The sequence below is a fragment of the Budorcas taxicolor genome, chromosome 2 (assembly GCF_023091745.1).
Source record: "Budorcas taxicolor isolate Tak-1 chromosome 2, Takin1.1, whole genome shotgun sequence".
NCBI lineage: Eukaryota > Metazoa > Chordata > Mammalia > Artiodactyla > Bovidae > Budorcas > Budorcas taxicolor.
Genome location: NC_068911.1, coordinates 165,772,664 through 165,789,794, shown reverse-complemented (window position 1 = coordinate 165,789,794; position 17,131 = coordinate 165,772,664). Strand labels below are relative to the sequence as shown.

General features: G+C 45.0%; 1 protein-coding gene across 1 annotated transcript; it reads left to right on the top strand.

Moving 5' to 3' along the window:
* The first annotated feature begins 562 nt into the window (after nucleotides 1-562).
* ZBTB8B (zinc finger and BTB domain containing 8B) lies at nucleotides 563-15,879 on the top strand. The gene is made up of 3 exons (XM_052636331.1): nucleotides 563-1,541; nucleotides 12,191-12,369; nucleotides 15,562-15,879. Exons 1-3 carry the CDS (start codon nucleotides 563-565, stop codon nucleotides 15,877-15,879), a joined length of 1,476 nt encoding a protein of 491 aa, XP_052492291.1.
* The last annotated feature ends 1,252 nt before the right edge of the window (nucleotides 15,880-17,131 follow it).

Genomic DNA, 17,131 nt, shown 5'->3' with positions numbered 1-17,131 from the left:
TCCCACAAACTTATGGTAGTCAGTGTGAGCTGAGACTAGACATGCCAGTCCCTGAGTTCTGTATTGGGACACTGGAGACTGAACTGGAGACCGTAATTCTTAGATTCAGGTATTATTTATATTTCGAGCCTTAAGAAAGTCAAATGTCATTTATAAAAGCATGAACTCTGAAGGTTTTGAGTCCTGGCTCTGTTGCAGCTGGATCATCACCATCCTCTGAGTCTTAAAAGTACAATATTGTAAGTATAATATTAGTCCTTACTCATAGGGTTGTTATAAAAGCTCACAGAAAGAATCTATGTAAAATACTAAGTACTCACCCATATACAGTTAGCTATAGTTACTTTTACTGTTTCTCATTAGTTAACCCAGTTAGACAATCTTTAATTTTTGTTAGCCCGTATTATAAAGATTTACTTAACTGAGTTTTGGGGAAGAATTAAAAAATAAATAAAAAGAACATCTTATTTGTAAGGTTGGCATGTGTGAACTGAAGAAAACAACAACAAAAAATCTTGGCAGAGATCCAGGCTCCTTTTGAGCAGCACCAGCTGGTGGAGAAATGGAGATGCAATCCTATTATGCCAAGCTCTTGGGGGAGCTGAATGAACAGCGGCAGAGGGACTTCTTCTGCGACTGCAGCATTATCGTGGAAGGGCGGATCTTCAAGGCCCACAGGAACATCTTGTTTGCCAACAGCGGCTACTTCCGCGCCCTGCTCATTCACTACATCCAGGACAGCGGGCGGCACAGCACCGCCTCCCTGGACATCGTCACCTCCGACGCCTTCTCCACCATCTTAGACTTCCTTTATTCTGGAAAGTTGGATTTGTGTGGGGAGAACGTGATTGAAGTTATGTCGGCTGCCAGCTACCTGCAGATGAACGACGTGGTAAACTTCTGCAAGACATACATCAGATCCTCCCTCGACATCTGCCGAAAGATGGAGAAGGAGGCTGCAGTGGCGGCCGCGGTGGCTGCAGCAGCAGCCGCCGCGGCAGCGGCCGCAGCGGCCGCCGCAGCTCATCAGGTGGACAGTGGAAGCCCCAAGAAAGGGACCGCCGGTGAGACCAAGAGCTTGGTCTCTCCAGCCGAGGGGGAGGAGAGTGTGGACCGACCAAGAGAGCCCCCCAGTGGTGATCACAGAGGCTGCTGCCCTCTGGAACTGGTGGGGAAAGACAGCCAGGGCAGTGGCTGGGCTGACAGTGACGGCTCCACTCGGCCAGAACAGATGGAGCCCAAGGTGGAGTTGGGTGCTGCGGAGGTGGAGATGGATGGACAGCTGCAACCGCCTGCCACCCCACTGAGCCTGGCCCCCCGGGAGGAGGGTTTGCCCAGTAGCCAGGCTATTGACTTGGCTTACAGTAACTACCATGTTAAACAGTTCCTGGAGGCACTCCTGCGCAAGAGTGCCGTCCAGAGCAAAGAGGATGTGGACCATCACTTTTCTCGGAGTTTGGAGGGAAGACCAGATGGTGCAGGAGTGGCAGCCATGAGTTCCATGATGGATGTGCAGACTGACTGGTATGGAGAGGACTCAGGTGAGCCCCATGAGCCTCCATCGTCTCTGCTGCTCATTTAGCACATGCTTGTGTGCCTTCTGGTCCCCACCATCACCTGCATCATTGTCGTTGGCACTACCATCATCATCACCACCATCAGCATCCCCATCATCACCATCGCCACCATCATCTCCACATTATCACTGCCACCACTGCCAATAGTATTAATTGAGCACCTGCTGTGTCTAGGGCATTGCCTCTTCACATATTTTTTTTTTTTAACCTCTACAACTAGAGTATAAGGGTGTTGAATGCAGTTTGGAGACATGGAAAGAACCCATTCTCTTCTGTTAACCACAAGGGGGACTTTGGTGAATTCATGAAATTTCTTTGAACCCTTTTTTTTTTTTCAGGAGATAATCACTTCTACCTTGCCTTCTTACAGAGTTGAGGACCAAATGAAAAGGTTTTCAGAACTTTTTTTCTCACATATGAAAACATGTTCGGTACAGGTAGGAAATGTATCCTTCTTTGTGTCAGCCGTGGTGCCTGGCCCATGTGCTCAGTTAACATGTCGTGGCTGATAGTGTGATGTCCTGGAGAATATTTGAGAGTTGAATTGGGCTTCATGTAAGTAAATTTCTTGTATCCTTTGGTAGGATTTTGTGTTTTAAGAGAACTTAGTTTTTTGCCTGAGCAATTCTGAGAGATGGGATAATATGATTAACTCTTCTTACAGATGAGGTAATTGTGTTGTAAAGTGTCTTGTAGGAGATGGAAATAGATGTGGCTGTCTCCTTACTGATGAAAGTACCCTTGGCTTCTTTTCAAGCCTAGAAATTAATGAGTCACATTTCTCATTCACCCTTTAGTACTGTGCAGTGAAAGTCGACTAAGTAAGGAGGGGTGATCTGCTCTTATTCGTTACTAAAAGACTATTTTGAGACTTAAAAAAAAAAATAACAGGTACACATGGGGTCGTGAAAGAGTTGGACATGACTTAGTGGCTAAACAACACCACACAGGAGAAACCCAGGAAAACTGAGTCTGATCTGGAGACTTTTAAATTTCTTTTTTTTTTTTTTTAAATTTTAACATTTTTTAATGAAAAATTACTTCATCCCTGCACCAAAATTTCATTTTTTAAAAAAATCAAGAATGCTCTGTATGTCTGACCTAATCTAGACTTGCAAGACTTGCAAATATGCTTTCAGGCCATCAGAGACACTGGCTTAACTAGCATGCAGAAGGTAGTGGTTGTTTTCAGTGGTTACTCTATGGGAACTTGTTGAAATCAATTTCTTTTTTAAAACTTAATTAATTTTGGGCTGCACTAGGTCTTCATTGCTGCACCTGGGGTTTCTCTAGGTGTGGGAGCAGGGGCTACTGTTCACTGCGGTGCACGGGCTCCTCATTACGGTGGCTTCTCTTGTTGCAGAGCACAGGTTCAAGGCGTGAGGGCTTCGGTAGTTGCAGCTTGCGGGCTCAGTAGTTTCAGCATGCGGTAGTTGCCCTGCAGCATGTGGAATCTTCCCAGGCCAAGGATGGGCCCTGTGTCCCCTGCGTTGGTGGGCAGATTCTCAACTATTGGAGCACCAGGGACTTCCAAAATCTAATTTCTGTGTAAGAGTAGCACTTCACAGTCTGTGTTCCCCTTTTCCATCCATCAGCCCCTCATGCTGCTGCTAAGTTGCTTCAGTCGTGTCCGACTCTCGGCAACTCCATAGATGGCAGCCCACCAGGCTCCCCCGTCCCTGGGATTCTCCAGGCAAGAACACTGGAGTGGGTTGCCGTTTCCTACTCCAATGCATGCAAGTGAAAAGTGAAAGTGAAGTCACTCAGTCGTGTCTGACTCTTCGCGACCCCAAGGACTGCATCCCACCAGGCTCCTCCGTCCATGGGATTTTCCAGGCAAGAGTACTGGAGTGGGGTCCCATTGCCTTCTCCGTCAGCCCCTCATAGTGCCATGTAAGTTAGGTGGAGGAAGTATGGAGAAACTGAGACCCAGAGGGTTTGGTGAGTTCCTTAAGAATATGGAACTGGCACGTGTCACCACTAATGCTCTTTGATAGCAACCCAGGCTGGCTTCATTTCACTCATGAAACAAACTGTGAAGGCAGCACAGGTGGTCAGAGGATTTCAGTGCACTGATTTTGTCTCTCAACCCCTCTGCCTGTATCACAAGTATGAAGAAATAGAAATTCAGATCTACACCACCTTCATTCAGATCCATCTGTCCATCTATAAAGTCAGCTTTCCAGCTCATCCTGTGGCAAGACAGTCTCCTGGCTTCTTGCCGTGCCTGTTGTCTGCCAGGTTTTGATTCCATTTGCATGGCTCCAGGGTACATTTACTCCAAATGCCAAGGGACAGAGTAGGACTGATTTGTTTGGTTTTTCATATATTTGCTCAAATACTTGAGCACTTTCCTTGTGAAGATACAAAGATAAGTCAGATATGGCTCCAGCTCTCAAAAAAACTGATGGTTTCTTATAGAAGCTAAGCTGTGTGAAAGTGGCACCATGTGGTACAAAGGTACTAGGGCTGGAAGACAGATGGAAGTGTGAATTTCACAGCAGTCCAGAAGCAGAACTGGCTTCCACATGTTAGGTTAGGGAGGCTTAATGAAAGTGGCATCTGAGTACTCACTACTGTATAAAAATCCGTAAGTAGGGACTTATTGTATAGCACAGGGAACTATATTCAACATCTTGCTGTAACATATTAATATAATGCAAAAGAATCTGAAAAAGGATATGTATATGTATAACCATCACCTTGCTATACACCTGAAACTAACACAATATGGCAACTCAACTATATTTCAGTTTTTAAAAAAAGTGGCATTTGAGGGTAAGAAGAGAAAACATAGGGAGAAATTGGAGTCAGTCATGGAAAGCCTTAAACGGTAAGAGGTAAGTTAGGCACAGGGGAATTTTTGGTAGTTTTTGAGCTTGGCTGTGGACAGGAAAGATTAATTTGGCCTCAGCATAAGGTAGTGAAGAAATGGGAGACCGGGGCAGGGAGATGGTGAGGAGACAGTTATAGTATTGTGTGTTCACTCATCTCTGACACTAGCAGGCACTGTCAAAGCACGTGGTCCTCCTATAATCTCTTCTCCCCTGGACTTCCCAACACCAGCCTCACTTTCTCCCGTTGCTTCCTGAAAAGTTCATCTGTCAATACACTTCTGCTGTTTTACCTCCCATTCTTTTCTCAGCCCACTGTGAGGAAAGACCCCCACCCAACACCCCACCTGCTTCATGAGGTCAGCTGTACATTTCCAGAGCTGATCCAGTGAGTAGTTTTCAGATGTTATCTTTCTGACCACTCTCAGTAGTTAACTCTGATCTTTCCTTCTTGAAATTCTTCCTTCCCCTGGCTTCTGACACCTTGAGTACCCATTGCTGTTACCTTTGTCCATTTCTTTTCAGCCTCATCATGGGATCGTTTAATGTCAGTGTGTCCAGCATTCCGTCATGGCCTTGCTTCTTCAACATCTTATCATTCCTGCTGTATGCCAGGCACTGTTTATAACAGTGAACAAAAGACAGTGCTTGTCCTCGTGGAGCTGACATTCTAGCGTTGTGAGCCAGACAATAAACACATAAGTACCTGTATAATATGAAGAAGAACTAAAGCAGGGACAGAGTTGACTAAGAGTGAGGGGATGCTATTTTATTTACTGTTGACCAGGACTTGCTAACAGGTTGTCTTTAAGCAAAGACCCTAAGTGAGTAAGAGAGCAAACTGCAGAGATATCAGGGGGAACATTCCGGGCAGAGAGAAGAACAAGGTGCAAAGGCCCAGGTGTAGGATCACACTTGGCAAGTGAACAAAAGAAACAGCCAGGATGCTAGTGTGGCTGGAGTGGAGTGAGCAAGGCAGAAAGTGTGGGGGGATAAGGTCAGAGAGGCTGAGGAAGGGTAGACCAGGTAGGCCCTTGAAGGCGATGAGAAGGTCTTTGAGTATTGCTCCGCAGAGAGTGACTTGAGATGACATGTATTAAAAGGATCCTTCTGAGTACTGTGTGCAGTTACCTTCTAAGTGGGCCTCTTGCTTCTCCTCTTGCTTTCCTGTAGACTACAGGGGAACATAGGCTACGGGGAGCGTAGACTCTCGGAGAGTGAGGTGGGAGCAGGAGGGCCGCTTAGAAGGTGACTGCAATAACCCAGGTGAGAGAGGTGTGCGCCTTCTTCTTTTTCTTTTTTTAAAAATAGATTTTATTTATTTTGTCTTATTTATTTATGTATTTGGCTGCACCAGGTCTTAGTTATGGCGTGTAAACTCTTAGTTACAGCACATAAACTCTCCGCTATGGCATGCGGGTTCTAGTGCCCTGACCAGGGATTGAACCTGGACCCCTGCATTGGGAGCATCGTCTTCATCTCTGGACCACCCGGGAAGTCCCTGTTTTCTTTTTTTTTTAATTTTATTGTATTGTTTGGATATAATTGCTTTACAAGGTTGTGTTTCTGCTGTACAACAAAGTGAATCAGCTATTTGTATATATATAGCCCCTCCCTCTTGCATCTCTCTCCCACCCCACTCTCCTTGAATCAGTGTGGTAGTAGTAGACAGGTGGGATGTGATTGGGTTAGGACTGTACTGACTCTGAAAGACAGAGCTGACCAGAGTTTCTAATGGCTGTGTGAGTGTTATGAGAAAAAGGAGCATTAAAGATGGCCTTAAAGTTTTTACCTTGAGCGACTGATTTAAATGTTATGTTTGTGGTGCCTGTTGGATATCCCAGTGAAGATGTGCAGTCTATAAGTGATTACATCTATAAGTCAGAACTGAGATATAAATCTAGGGGTCACTGTTGGATCTGAGCAATTTAAATCCTGTGTATTCCATAGATCTAGAAGGAGAGGATAAGAGAGCTAAGGACTGAGCCCTGGGAAGCTCCGATATTGAGAGGTCAGGAAAATAAGGGAGCCAGTGAAGGAAGCTGAGAAGGGGCAGTCCGTGAGGCAGCAGAGAATCAAGAAAGAGTGGTGGTGTACTTCCCTGGTGGTCCAGGGGGTAAGACTCTGTGCTTCCAATGCAGAGGGTGCAGGTTTGATCCCTGGTGGGGAAAGTAAGATCCCACGTGCTTCATGGCACAACCAAGGAAGGAAGGAAGAAAGAGTGATGGATGTCAAGAGGAGAAAACATTTCAAGATAAAGGAGAAATCAGCAACGTTCAGCACGGTGTGTAGGCAGATTGAGAACTGATCATTGGGTTTTTAATAATGGAGAGGTCATGGGTGAACAGTATGAATGAAGTGGTGGGCAAACGACGAAATGGAGTAGGCTTGAACGAGGACACAGAGACTCCCCCGGCAGTCCAGTGGTTAACATTTCCCCTTCCAATGCAAGGGGTGCAGGTTTGATCCCTGGTCAGGGAGCTAAGATCCTAAGTGCCTTAGGACCAAAAAAAATCAAAACATGAAACAGAAGCAATATTGTAACAAATTCAGTAAAGACTTAAAAAATGGGAGGGGCGACATCAAATAGGATGCCTAAAACTTAAAGAAAAATTAAAATAGATAAGCAACAAAGATATATTGTATAGCACAGTGAATTGTAATCATTTTCTTGTAAGTGAGCATAAATCGTAAAAATACTGAATCACTATGCTGAAACCTACATAATATTGTAAATTATACTTCAATAAAAATAATTAAATAAAATGGTGATTATGGTGATTATTGGCATATTAGAATAAAGCACTAAGCCCAGAGACCTCAAAAAAAAAACAAACAAAAAAAAACAAACCTCAAACGTAGATGTAAAGATGGTGGAATTTACTGTGAAGGGAACAAAGAAATGCTTCCATGGCTGGAAAGAGATATGAGGTTAAGGTCTCCTGCATTGCAGGTGGATTCTTTACTGTCTGAGCCACCAGGGAAACCCAAGTTTCAGCTTAGGTAGGAGAAAAATTCGGGAGGTGGATGATGGTGAGAGTTGTGGAACCATGTGAATGTACTTAGTGCTAATGAGCAGTACAGTTAAATATGATTGAAATAGTCTGTATTATATTATGTGACCTTCACCACATAAAAAAACATTTAAAAAATGTGATGCTTGGGTCCCACCCCACCCATTAGCTTGGGATGGAGATTGGGCATTAGTATTGTTTTTCATTTTAAGCTGCATTTTAATATGCAGGCAAAGTTGAGAGCTCTTCGTCTAGGATTGGGTGGCTGAGGTGGATTGGAGGACAAGGTCTATGGAAGAAAGGAGATCCAGGAACAGAGAGGGCAGGGCATTGGAAAGGTCATCTTTGGTATTCACACCAAGAATTTTTCAAGGAGTAGAGTCTGAAGGCAGTGTGATCAAATCTCCAAGGAGTGAGATGACCCGGGGACTCCTAGATGACTGTAACAAGGATGAGCATTGGTATCATCTGATGGGATGACCTTCAGAACATCTTAGGGTTTTGCTCTGGAGATGACAGTGAAGCCCGAGGAAGACCCACCCTCCCCTGATCCAGGGAGTCAAGGCCATGGGTTAACGGGATCAGGGTGCTTAGGGGAGAGCCAGGCCTCAGTTAAAGCAACCACTCAGTCTACTGAGGACTCACAACTGCATTCTTCACTTCTTTCCCCAAGCTCCAGATCGATCTGTCTAATCCAAGTATTCCCCGATGGATGCACTGAGCCTGCCTCAAACATGATAAAATCGCGACTGACCTCATTCATCCTGCACCTGCTTTTCCTCCTGTGTTCCCTGCCTTGGTGTATTCCACATCACCTATCACGTCAGCTAACCTAGAATCAGTGTCATTTAGAATCTTCTCTTTCCTCTGCTCTGTCCTCCCCATTGAGGTCATCATGTGCTGTGAATTTTATTTCTCAATCCTGTCAATCCTCTCTCCTCTCCACCTCCACAGTCACAGGCTTTAGTTCTGTGTCCTCTCATCCCCTCCCACCTGGACTTCTTGCCTTTAATCTTGCCTCTCTTAAATCCTTCCCCTGCATTATCCCCAGAGGAATCCTTTAAAAGCCATATCACCTTGTACCTTCCTTGCTTAAAACCCTACCTGCTTAAAGGATAAAGTCTGAGTTCATTAACATGTTAGTGTCGCAGAGGCAGGGATTTTTTTCTTTTCTGACGACTACTGTATCCCCAAGGCCTATAACCCAGTCTGGCACATTGTAGGTGCTCAGGATAAATTTGCTTAGTGAATTCATAAATGTGACCTTGGGACCTTCCCCAGAAGTTCTTGCCCCTTTCCTTGGCTTCGTTCCTCATTCTTCTCCACCCTGCTTTGTATTCCCTATTCTCATTTACCTCTGCCTAAACTTGTGCTGTTTCCCTGCCTAAGATACCCTTTCTCTTTCTCAAACTCCCAGTGAACTCCTATTCATCCTTCAAAACCTTGCTCAAAAGTCACCTCTCCTGTGAGATCATCTCTGAACTCCAGGAGAGAATTCATTACTTTTCACTATCTTTCTTTCTTCTTTTAAAAAATTTTTTTATTAGAGTACAGTTGTTTTCCAGTGTTGTGTTAGTTTCTGCTGTACAGCAAGATGAATCACTTATATGTATACATATGTGCTGTGTTGTGCGGACTCAGTTGTGTCCGACTCTTTGCGACCCCATGGACTGCAGCCTGTCAGGCTGCTCTGTCCTTGGGGATTCTTCAGACAAGAATACTGGAGTGGGTTGCCATGCCCTCCTCCTGGGGATCTTCCCAACCCAGGGATTGAACCCGGGTCTCCCACATTGCAGGCAGATTCTTTACCAACTGAGCCATCAGGGAAACCCAGGTATACATATATCCCCTCTTTTTAAGATTTCCTTCCCATTTAGGTCACCATAGAGCTACGCTGGTGGCTCAGATGGTAAAGAATCCCCCTGCAAAGCAGGAGACTCAGGTTTGATCTCTGGGTCAGGAAGATCCCTTGGAAAAGGGCATGGCAACCCACTCCAGTATTCTTATCTGGAGAATCCCATGGACAGAGGAGCCTGGTGGGCTGCAGTCCATGGGGTCACAAAAAGTCAGACACGACTGAGTGACTAAGCACAGCAGCACGAGGAATTGAGTAGAATTCTCTGTGTTATACAGTAGAGTCTTATTAGTTACCTATTTTATACACACTAGTGTATATATGCCAATCCAAATCTCCCAATTCATCCCACCGCCACCCTTGTCTACATTTCTTCATCACTCTGAACTTTGCATTTGTTACATTATATTGTATGAATTTGTTTACATGTGTTTCTCTCCTGCTAGACTTCTCTTCTTGAGTGAAGAAACAAGTATCTTGATGAAAATGCACCTTGACACAGTGCCTCACATGTAATAGGCATGCAAGTGAACTGCTTTTCTGGGGGAATCAGATCATAAGAGAGAAGGGAAATGTTGCAATAATTCATACTTTTCTGATGGAGGTGTAGTTAATGGTTTTTTTTCCCCCCGAGGCCTAACAGTGGACCCATTTTACTTAATGTTTTTGTAGATAATCAGGAAGAAGGTGGTAGCACAATGCCAGGCTGATGGGGATAAATGATGAGAAGAGTCCACAGTGCCAGGGGCGTGAGGAGGAAACTGGTCTCAGCACCAGTGTAAGCAGTGAGACGTAAATAATCCAACATGTATCTGCAGTGCTGAGCCGTGAGCTGCTGCTTTTATTCCGGGAGACAGATTTTGGAGTCTTTCTTGTTCAGTCGCTCAGTCATGTACGACTCTTTGCAACCCCATGGACGGCAGCACACCAGGCTTCGCTGTCCTTCACCATCTCCCAGAGTTTGCTCAAACCCATGTCCATTGAGTTGATGATGCCATCCAACCATCTCATCCTCTGTTGCTCCCTTCTCTTCCTGCCCTCAATCTTTCCCAGCATCAGGGTCTTCTCCAACGAGTCAGCTCTTCTCATTAGGTGGCCAAAGTATTGGAGCTTCAGCTTCAGCATCAGTCCTTCCAATGAATATTCAGGGTTGATTTCCTTTAGGATGGACTGGTTTAATCTCCTTCATGATAGATTATGCAAAATGTTAGACATTGTCTGCGTGGGAACTAGAAGCTAAAGAAGATAATCTCCACCCTTACATAGAATGATGTTGGGTACTCACTTGACATTCAGCTTGCACTTGACATTTGGCAGCACCTCAGGAAAGGTATAAAGCCCAGGTAAGTGTCCCAAGAAGGTCTCAGAGAAAAGGAGTTACTCCTGTGTTGAGAGAGACCGCAGGAGCCTGGCCAGATTAATCAGGAAAGAAACGCCGAGGTGATGATGATATGACAAAAATGGCTGACGTTTATGAGAGCTTATTATGTGCCAGGTGCTGTGTTTTAGGTATTACCTCATTTCGTTCTTACCACAATCCAGTGAGGGAATTATTATTATCCCTGTTTTACAGATGAGTGAATTAAAGCACAGAGAAGTCAAGTGAGATGTCCAAGGTCACACAGCTTGTAAGTGGCAGAGCCAGAACGTGACTCCTAATTTCTATGCCTGGAAAACTTGAGTTATTAGTGCCTCCACATATATGATATGATCAAATTCTGTAAAATCCTGAAGGGGATGGATAGAGGAAATGAATCTCAGAATACTGCCAGTAGGGTAACTCAGGAAACTTGAAAGGGTCGGTCTCTATACACGCGGGTGATAATCATGTTGTCACCCTAACAGCTGTATGAACAAGGTGAAAAAAAAAAAGGGAAAAAGATTTAAATGAATTTTTGGATATTTAATGATCTCATATATACAGAGTTAATATAAATTCCAAACAGTGTGGGGGCTGCTTTATAGCAAACCTCTTCTACACATGCCTGAAAGCTATTCCAGGAGCTCTTGTCAAAGAAAGCATGAATCCTTGTCTGGAGGTCTGATCGATCATAATAGTTTTTTTTTTCCACAAATTTTTGAGGGTCATTATATCAGTTCAGGAGGCTTGCATTAGTCAACTCAGGCAGCCATAACAGAGTATCACAGGCTGAGTAGTTTTATCAACAGAAATTTATTCTCTCACAGTTTTGGAGGCTCAGAGTCCAAGATTGAGCTGCCAGCATGGTTGGTTTCTAGTGAGAGCTCTCTTCCTGGCTTGCAGACAACTACCTTTTTGCTTGTCCTCATGTGACCTGTCCTCTGTCCAAGAATAGAGAGAAAGCCATCGTTCCTGGCACCTCTGGCATTGTTCCTCTTCTTATAAGGACCCCAGTCCTAGCAGATAAGAGCTCTACCCTTACAACCTCCTTTAACCTTAATTACCTACTTAAAGGCCCTATCTTCACGTACAAGTGGCACTGGAGGTTATGACTTTAAGATAGGAATTTGTGGGGAGGGATGCAGTTCATTCTATAACAGGGTCTTGATCATTATTTTCCTAAAATGAAATCAAGGAGAATAGACATTATCAGAGTGAGTATTATTTTGGGAAGTGTTTCAAGCTATCCACAGGAGGATACGTGTGTTCTCAGGCTGTAACATAAGCGCTGTTTCTAACTCTGAGCCACAGAGAAGTTTCAAAGTTGATGCCTCACAGCATTCCTTGCAGTCTTGTATCAGAAGCCCGTTTCCCTCTCTGGCTGACCTGGAGCCCAGCAGAGTCAGGGTCTGCAGACACCGTCTTGCTGTTAGCTGCTGGTGGAGTTGGGATTCTCCCTCTTGAACTGGGCTGGTGGAGTTCTGCTCTGGATCCCATCCACTGGAGGGCAGCCAGTCTTGTTGCTGCTTACAGTACCATTTGTTCCCCAGGTGATGTGCTGGTGGTGCCCATCAAGCTGCACAAGTGTCCTTTCTGCCCCTACACTGCCAAACAGAAGGGCATCCTTAAGCGGCATATCCGCTCGCATACGGGGGAGCGGCCCTATCCTTGTGAGACCTGTGGCAAGAGGTTCACTCGACAGGAGCATCTGCGGAGTCACGCGCTCAGTGTAAGTGTCACAGCTGGTGGATCTCTCAGGGTGGCGGAGAGTGGCGGGGCGTGGAAGGTGGTTCATGAAATGTCTTTCACTTCTCTGTCCACTGGGGTATTGTCAGAGAATTTTAAACATGTATTTCTGCTACTAAATTATAGCTGGGTTAGTGGCACTTAGAAAAAGTGAAAACTTATATGGTTACAGACTAGTTTTCCTAGAAGGAAAGTTAAGAAAGTTCAGATCCTAGTCTGAGGATGGTTGTCAAAAGGCAGAGAACACTGGGGCTTAGACAGGGATTGGGGGTCTGTTCCCCCAAGGGTAAGCTGCAGCCTCAGTTTCCCACCCAACCTCAGCACCCCGGGGTGGGGAAGAGGTATAACACCATTTATGGGCTGCCTGTGAGCAGCAAAGAGGACCCCTGGCCAAGGGGCCCTCCCTGCCCACTGGCTGCTGCCTAGGATTCGGTCTTCCATGTAAGTGGGTGAGTCCCAGCTGCTAAAAAGCATTCAGACCATTTAGAAAGGCATTGTATTTAAGATTATCCTTGAGCAAGGCAGCCATCAGGGACTTCCCTGGTGGCTCAGATAGTAAAGAGTCCGCCTACAATACAGGACACCCGGGTTCGATCCCTGGTTTGGGAAGATCCCCTGGAGAAGGGAATGGCTACCCACTCCAGTATTCTTGTCTGCAGAATTCCACAGACGGAGGAGCCTGGCGGGCTATATTCCACCAGGTTGCAGAGTCAGACACGACTGGGAGACTGACACTTGAACAAGTCAGTGAGTCTTTGAAAACTGCAACATAAAAATGATTTGGATTTCAAAAGACACTCTCAAGAATGTGAAAAGACAACCCACAGAACAGGAGTGGTGCCACTTCATACAAACTTGGATTGCTATAATCAGAAATTTATAATAACATGGTGCTGGTGAAGATGCGGAGAAACTGGAATCCTCATATACTGCTAGCGGGAACCCAAAATGGTACAGCCACTGCGCAAGACAGTTTAGTGTCTCCTCCAAAGGTTTAGGCATAAAGTTACCATTGTCGCTCAGTCGTGTCTGACTCTTTGCAACCCCATGGACTGTGGCCCCCCAGGCTCCCCTGTCCATGGGATTCTCCAGGCCAGAATACTGGAGTGGGTAGCCATGCCCTTCTCCAGGGGATCTTCCCAACCCAGGGATCGAACCTGGGTCTTCTGCATTGCAAGCAGATTCTTTACCGTCTGAGCCACCTGGGAAGCTCAAAGTTACCATTAGGACCCAGCAATCCTATGTCTAGGTATATACCCAAGAGAACTGAAAACATGCATTCACACAAAAACTTGCACACAGATGTTCATGTCAGCATTATTATTATTTATTACAAATAATAGCCAAATTATTTATTACGAATAATAATAATAATAGCCCCCAACATAGAAACAATCCAAATATTTATCAACTGATGAATGAATAAACAAAATGTGGTATATCCCTATAATGGACTATTGTTTAGCCATAAAATGAGATGAAGTCCTGATACATGCTACAACATGGAATAACCTTGAAAGCATTAGGCTCCGTGAAAGCAGCAAGTCACCAAAGGCCATCTATTATGTGATTCCATTTATATGAAATATACAAAGTGGGCAGACCCATGGGGACAGAGAATAGATTAGTGGTTGAGGCCTGTGGGGATGGAAGAGACAAGACCATTAATGGGCACAGGTTTTCTTTATGGAGTGATGAAAATGTCCTAAAATTAGATGGTGGTGATAGTTGTACAACCTTATGAGTGTACTAAAAACCACTGAATTGTATACTTTAAAAGGGTGAATTTTATGATATGTGAATTACAGTTTTGATAGAATCTAGACTTAGATACATTCAAGGTGACTGACTGCCTTTCCTCTCAGTGTTGGGCCCAGCACACTTGTCTGAGAATGGCTTTATCCCAAGATGTTAAGTTTTTGTTTGGCCTTTTTTTTTTTTTTTCAAATTAATCTCCAATCCATCTTGGCAAAAATCGGTCCCTGGGTGCCTCTAAGATGTTTCATTGGTTGTAATCCCCATTCCACTCTGTACTAGATCCCGTCTACTATTCAAAGGCTCCATCAGGCTGCAAGGGTCACAAACACACTCAGGTTGACTCAGGAAACCCAGGAACCCTCATGGGGAGCCAGGACACGTAAGGGCAGCTCCAGCAACCTAGGTATTGTTATTGGCCCTTCTCCTGCATCAGCCTCTCTGTCTCTCTCGCCTCTTGTGTGTATCCTGCATCCAGAGCTCTCCACAAGGGAGGCTCTCATTCATTCACAGATCCCCAGTTGGCTGGAGTTCCTGAAGAGTGCACACTTCAGATAGATAGTTCCTTATACAAAGAGGATCCCTGGGGCCGCTGTCCTCGTGAGGAGTTGCATGGGGTTAGGAGATCAAGAGTATGCAAAGCTCTTTTCATATGTAAGCAACACATTTATCAACAAAAAAGTCAAGGCTGAAGCATCCACGGGCATGTTTGGGAAATACACTGGCAAATCTGCCTTCTTAATAACTAAACATTCCAAAGTACTTAAGAAGCCATGCCTAAAATCCTACTTGGCTCACTGATTGCCCTTTCCATGCCAGGCACTAGGAATACAGTAACAGATGTGACGCCGCGGACAGAGAACATGGGTGAAGCTAGTCCGTGACCTCGTGGAGCTTATAATCTGTCAATTTCTATAGATCTATAATCTAGTAAATAATAAATCTATAACCTAGTAAATTTTACCAATGATTTGTTAGACATGAAGGGAGAAGTATAGGTGAGACTATATAGCTGGGAGATCTAGTCTGGCCTGGAGCATCAGAAAAGACTTCCTTGAAAGGCATTAGTGGGAATTCCTTGACAACCCAGTGGTAAGGACTCCACGCTTTCACTGCCAAGGTGCAGGTTTCATCATTGGTCAGGGATCTAAGATCCTATAAGCCCGTGGCACAGCCAAAAAAAACACAAAAGGAGTTTAGTAAGAGGGGAGTGTGGGCAGTGGGGAGGAGGGCTCGCTGCATGCACAACCGATGGCCCTGGGCTGGAAAGGATCTTGGTGAGGCTGAGATGGTGGCAGAAAAAGCAAAAGGGAGAGTGGTGAGAAATGCAGCCGGAAGGTCTTCCAGGGGCCATATCACGTGGGGCCCCGAAGGCCATGGCTCGTCTTTTCTCTGACATTCACTGTGCTGGTGATTTTAGGTTCATAGATCCAACCGTCCAATCATCTGCAAGGGCTGCAGAAGAACCTTCACGAGTCACCTGTCGCCGGGGCTGCGGCGCTTCGGGCTGTGTGACAGCTGCACCTGCATTACAGACACGCACGATGACGATGACGAATTGATGCCCATCAACCTCAGCCTGGTGGAGGCGTCGTTTGAGAGCCAAGAAAAGAGTGACGCAGACAGTGACTGGCCGATCTATGTGGAGTCTGGGGAGGAAAACGACCCTGCCAGAGAGGATTCTGACGACAGACCCCAAATTCAGCCCAACTTAGCTGGTGGAGAGACGCTTACGTAGCAGTAACTTGGTGGAGGAGAGGGTTTAGAATTTGTTCTTGCTGGTTCTGTGAGTGAAAGCCACCCTTTGTCCCATGTCGTGGAACCCTGAGAGGAACATTTTTTCACTGCCCATTATTTGCATTTCTGTTAGGCTGCACAGTGGAGGTTGGATTCTGTGACTCAGAGGACTAACGACTTTTTAGTGGTGCCCCCGGTTTCCGAAGGCTTTCTGAGTGAATCAAGGTTGGCCCTGAGGCTTGCTGTTTTTTCCAGAGATATGCATCCAAACTCTGGTTTGGGGACAGATAAGAAAACCTCTGTACTTGTTTTTGTAGTTTCTCACTCTTCTGCATTCCTGCGTCATCATCCTCTTTCTCTGAAAAGGTGGGCAAGGATATATTAAATTTCGAAATCAGTCTTACCTCTGCCAAGCCTCTCCTGATCAATTCCGTACTTTAACTTTCTGGTAAAGTATTAAGGAGAAAGCTTGTGTGATTTAAGGTAGGCAGGGCTGTCTGGCTTTATGATTGTAAAAGGTACTTTCTAAATCTAAGATTGCAGTCTTAGAGGCTGAGGGTATTTATGTGCAGACAAGCATGGAAATGAGCTGAAAGGCTCCTTATGACACTGTGACTTGCCCCCATCGAATTACATTTTAAGTTGGCCCCAGGAAGGGAGCCTGAGAGCCCAGGTCTGGGTGGTGTCCCTGTCTGGCTTGGTGTTTGATGATTGTGCGCACACAAATAACCCGTTTTACGATCATAAAGCAAGGCATTTGAGCAAAACTCAAAATGCTCCTCTGTGTTTTCCAGCCATTTCTGAGAGCCACCACTGTGTAACCTGGCAATGCAGACATCACTGACATTCTTTTACCTTATGAATAGAACTTTAATTGGAGGGAAAGGGTAAGCCTACATAAGCAAGTTATATTTCCAAATTATTTACCTTTAAAAGATCATCTGGAGGGAAAGGGAAGGTTAGTAGAAGAACAGGTTTTTAAAACCAGTCTGTTCTTTATTCACTTTGCAGCCATACAATTATTCTAACAAAAGAGACTGTATTTCTTTAAAAGGCTAAAGAACAAGAAGTATTATGGATTAAAGATATTTCAGGCACTTCCATAATTTTGTCTTATGTTTAAGTATCCAAAGTGGATTTTAAAGGAAATTCCTTTTCTTTCATTAATTTTTTGGGACCCCATGGACTGTAGCCTTCCAGGCTCCTCTGTCCATGGGATTCTCCAGGCCAGAATATTGGAGTGGGTTGTCATT

What these genes read in the sequence shown, in the direction of transcription:
- ZBTB8B (XM_052636331.1), top strand. Translation starts at nt 563, where the DNA reads ATGGAGATGCAATCCTATTATGCCAAGCTCTTGGGGGAGCTGAATGAA. An exon ending in CTGGTATGGAGAGGACTCAG is followed by an intron (nt 1,542 to 12,190) that starts GTGAGCCCCATG and finishes TTTGTTCCCCAG; the next exon opens with GTGATGTGCTGGTGGTGCCC. An exon ending in TGCGGAGTCACGCGCTCAGT is followed by an intron (nt 12,370 to 15,561) that starts GTAAGTGTCACA and finishes TGGTGATTTTAG; the next exon opens with GTTCATAGATCCAACCGTCC.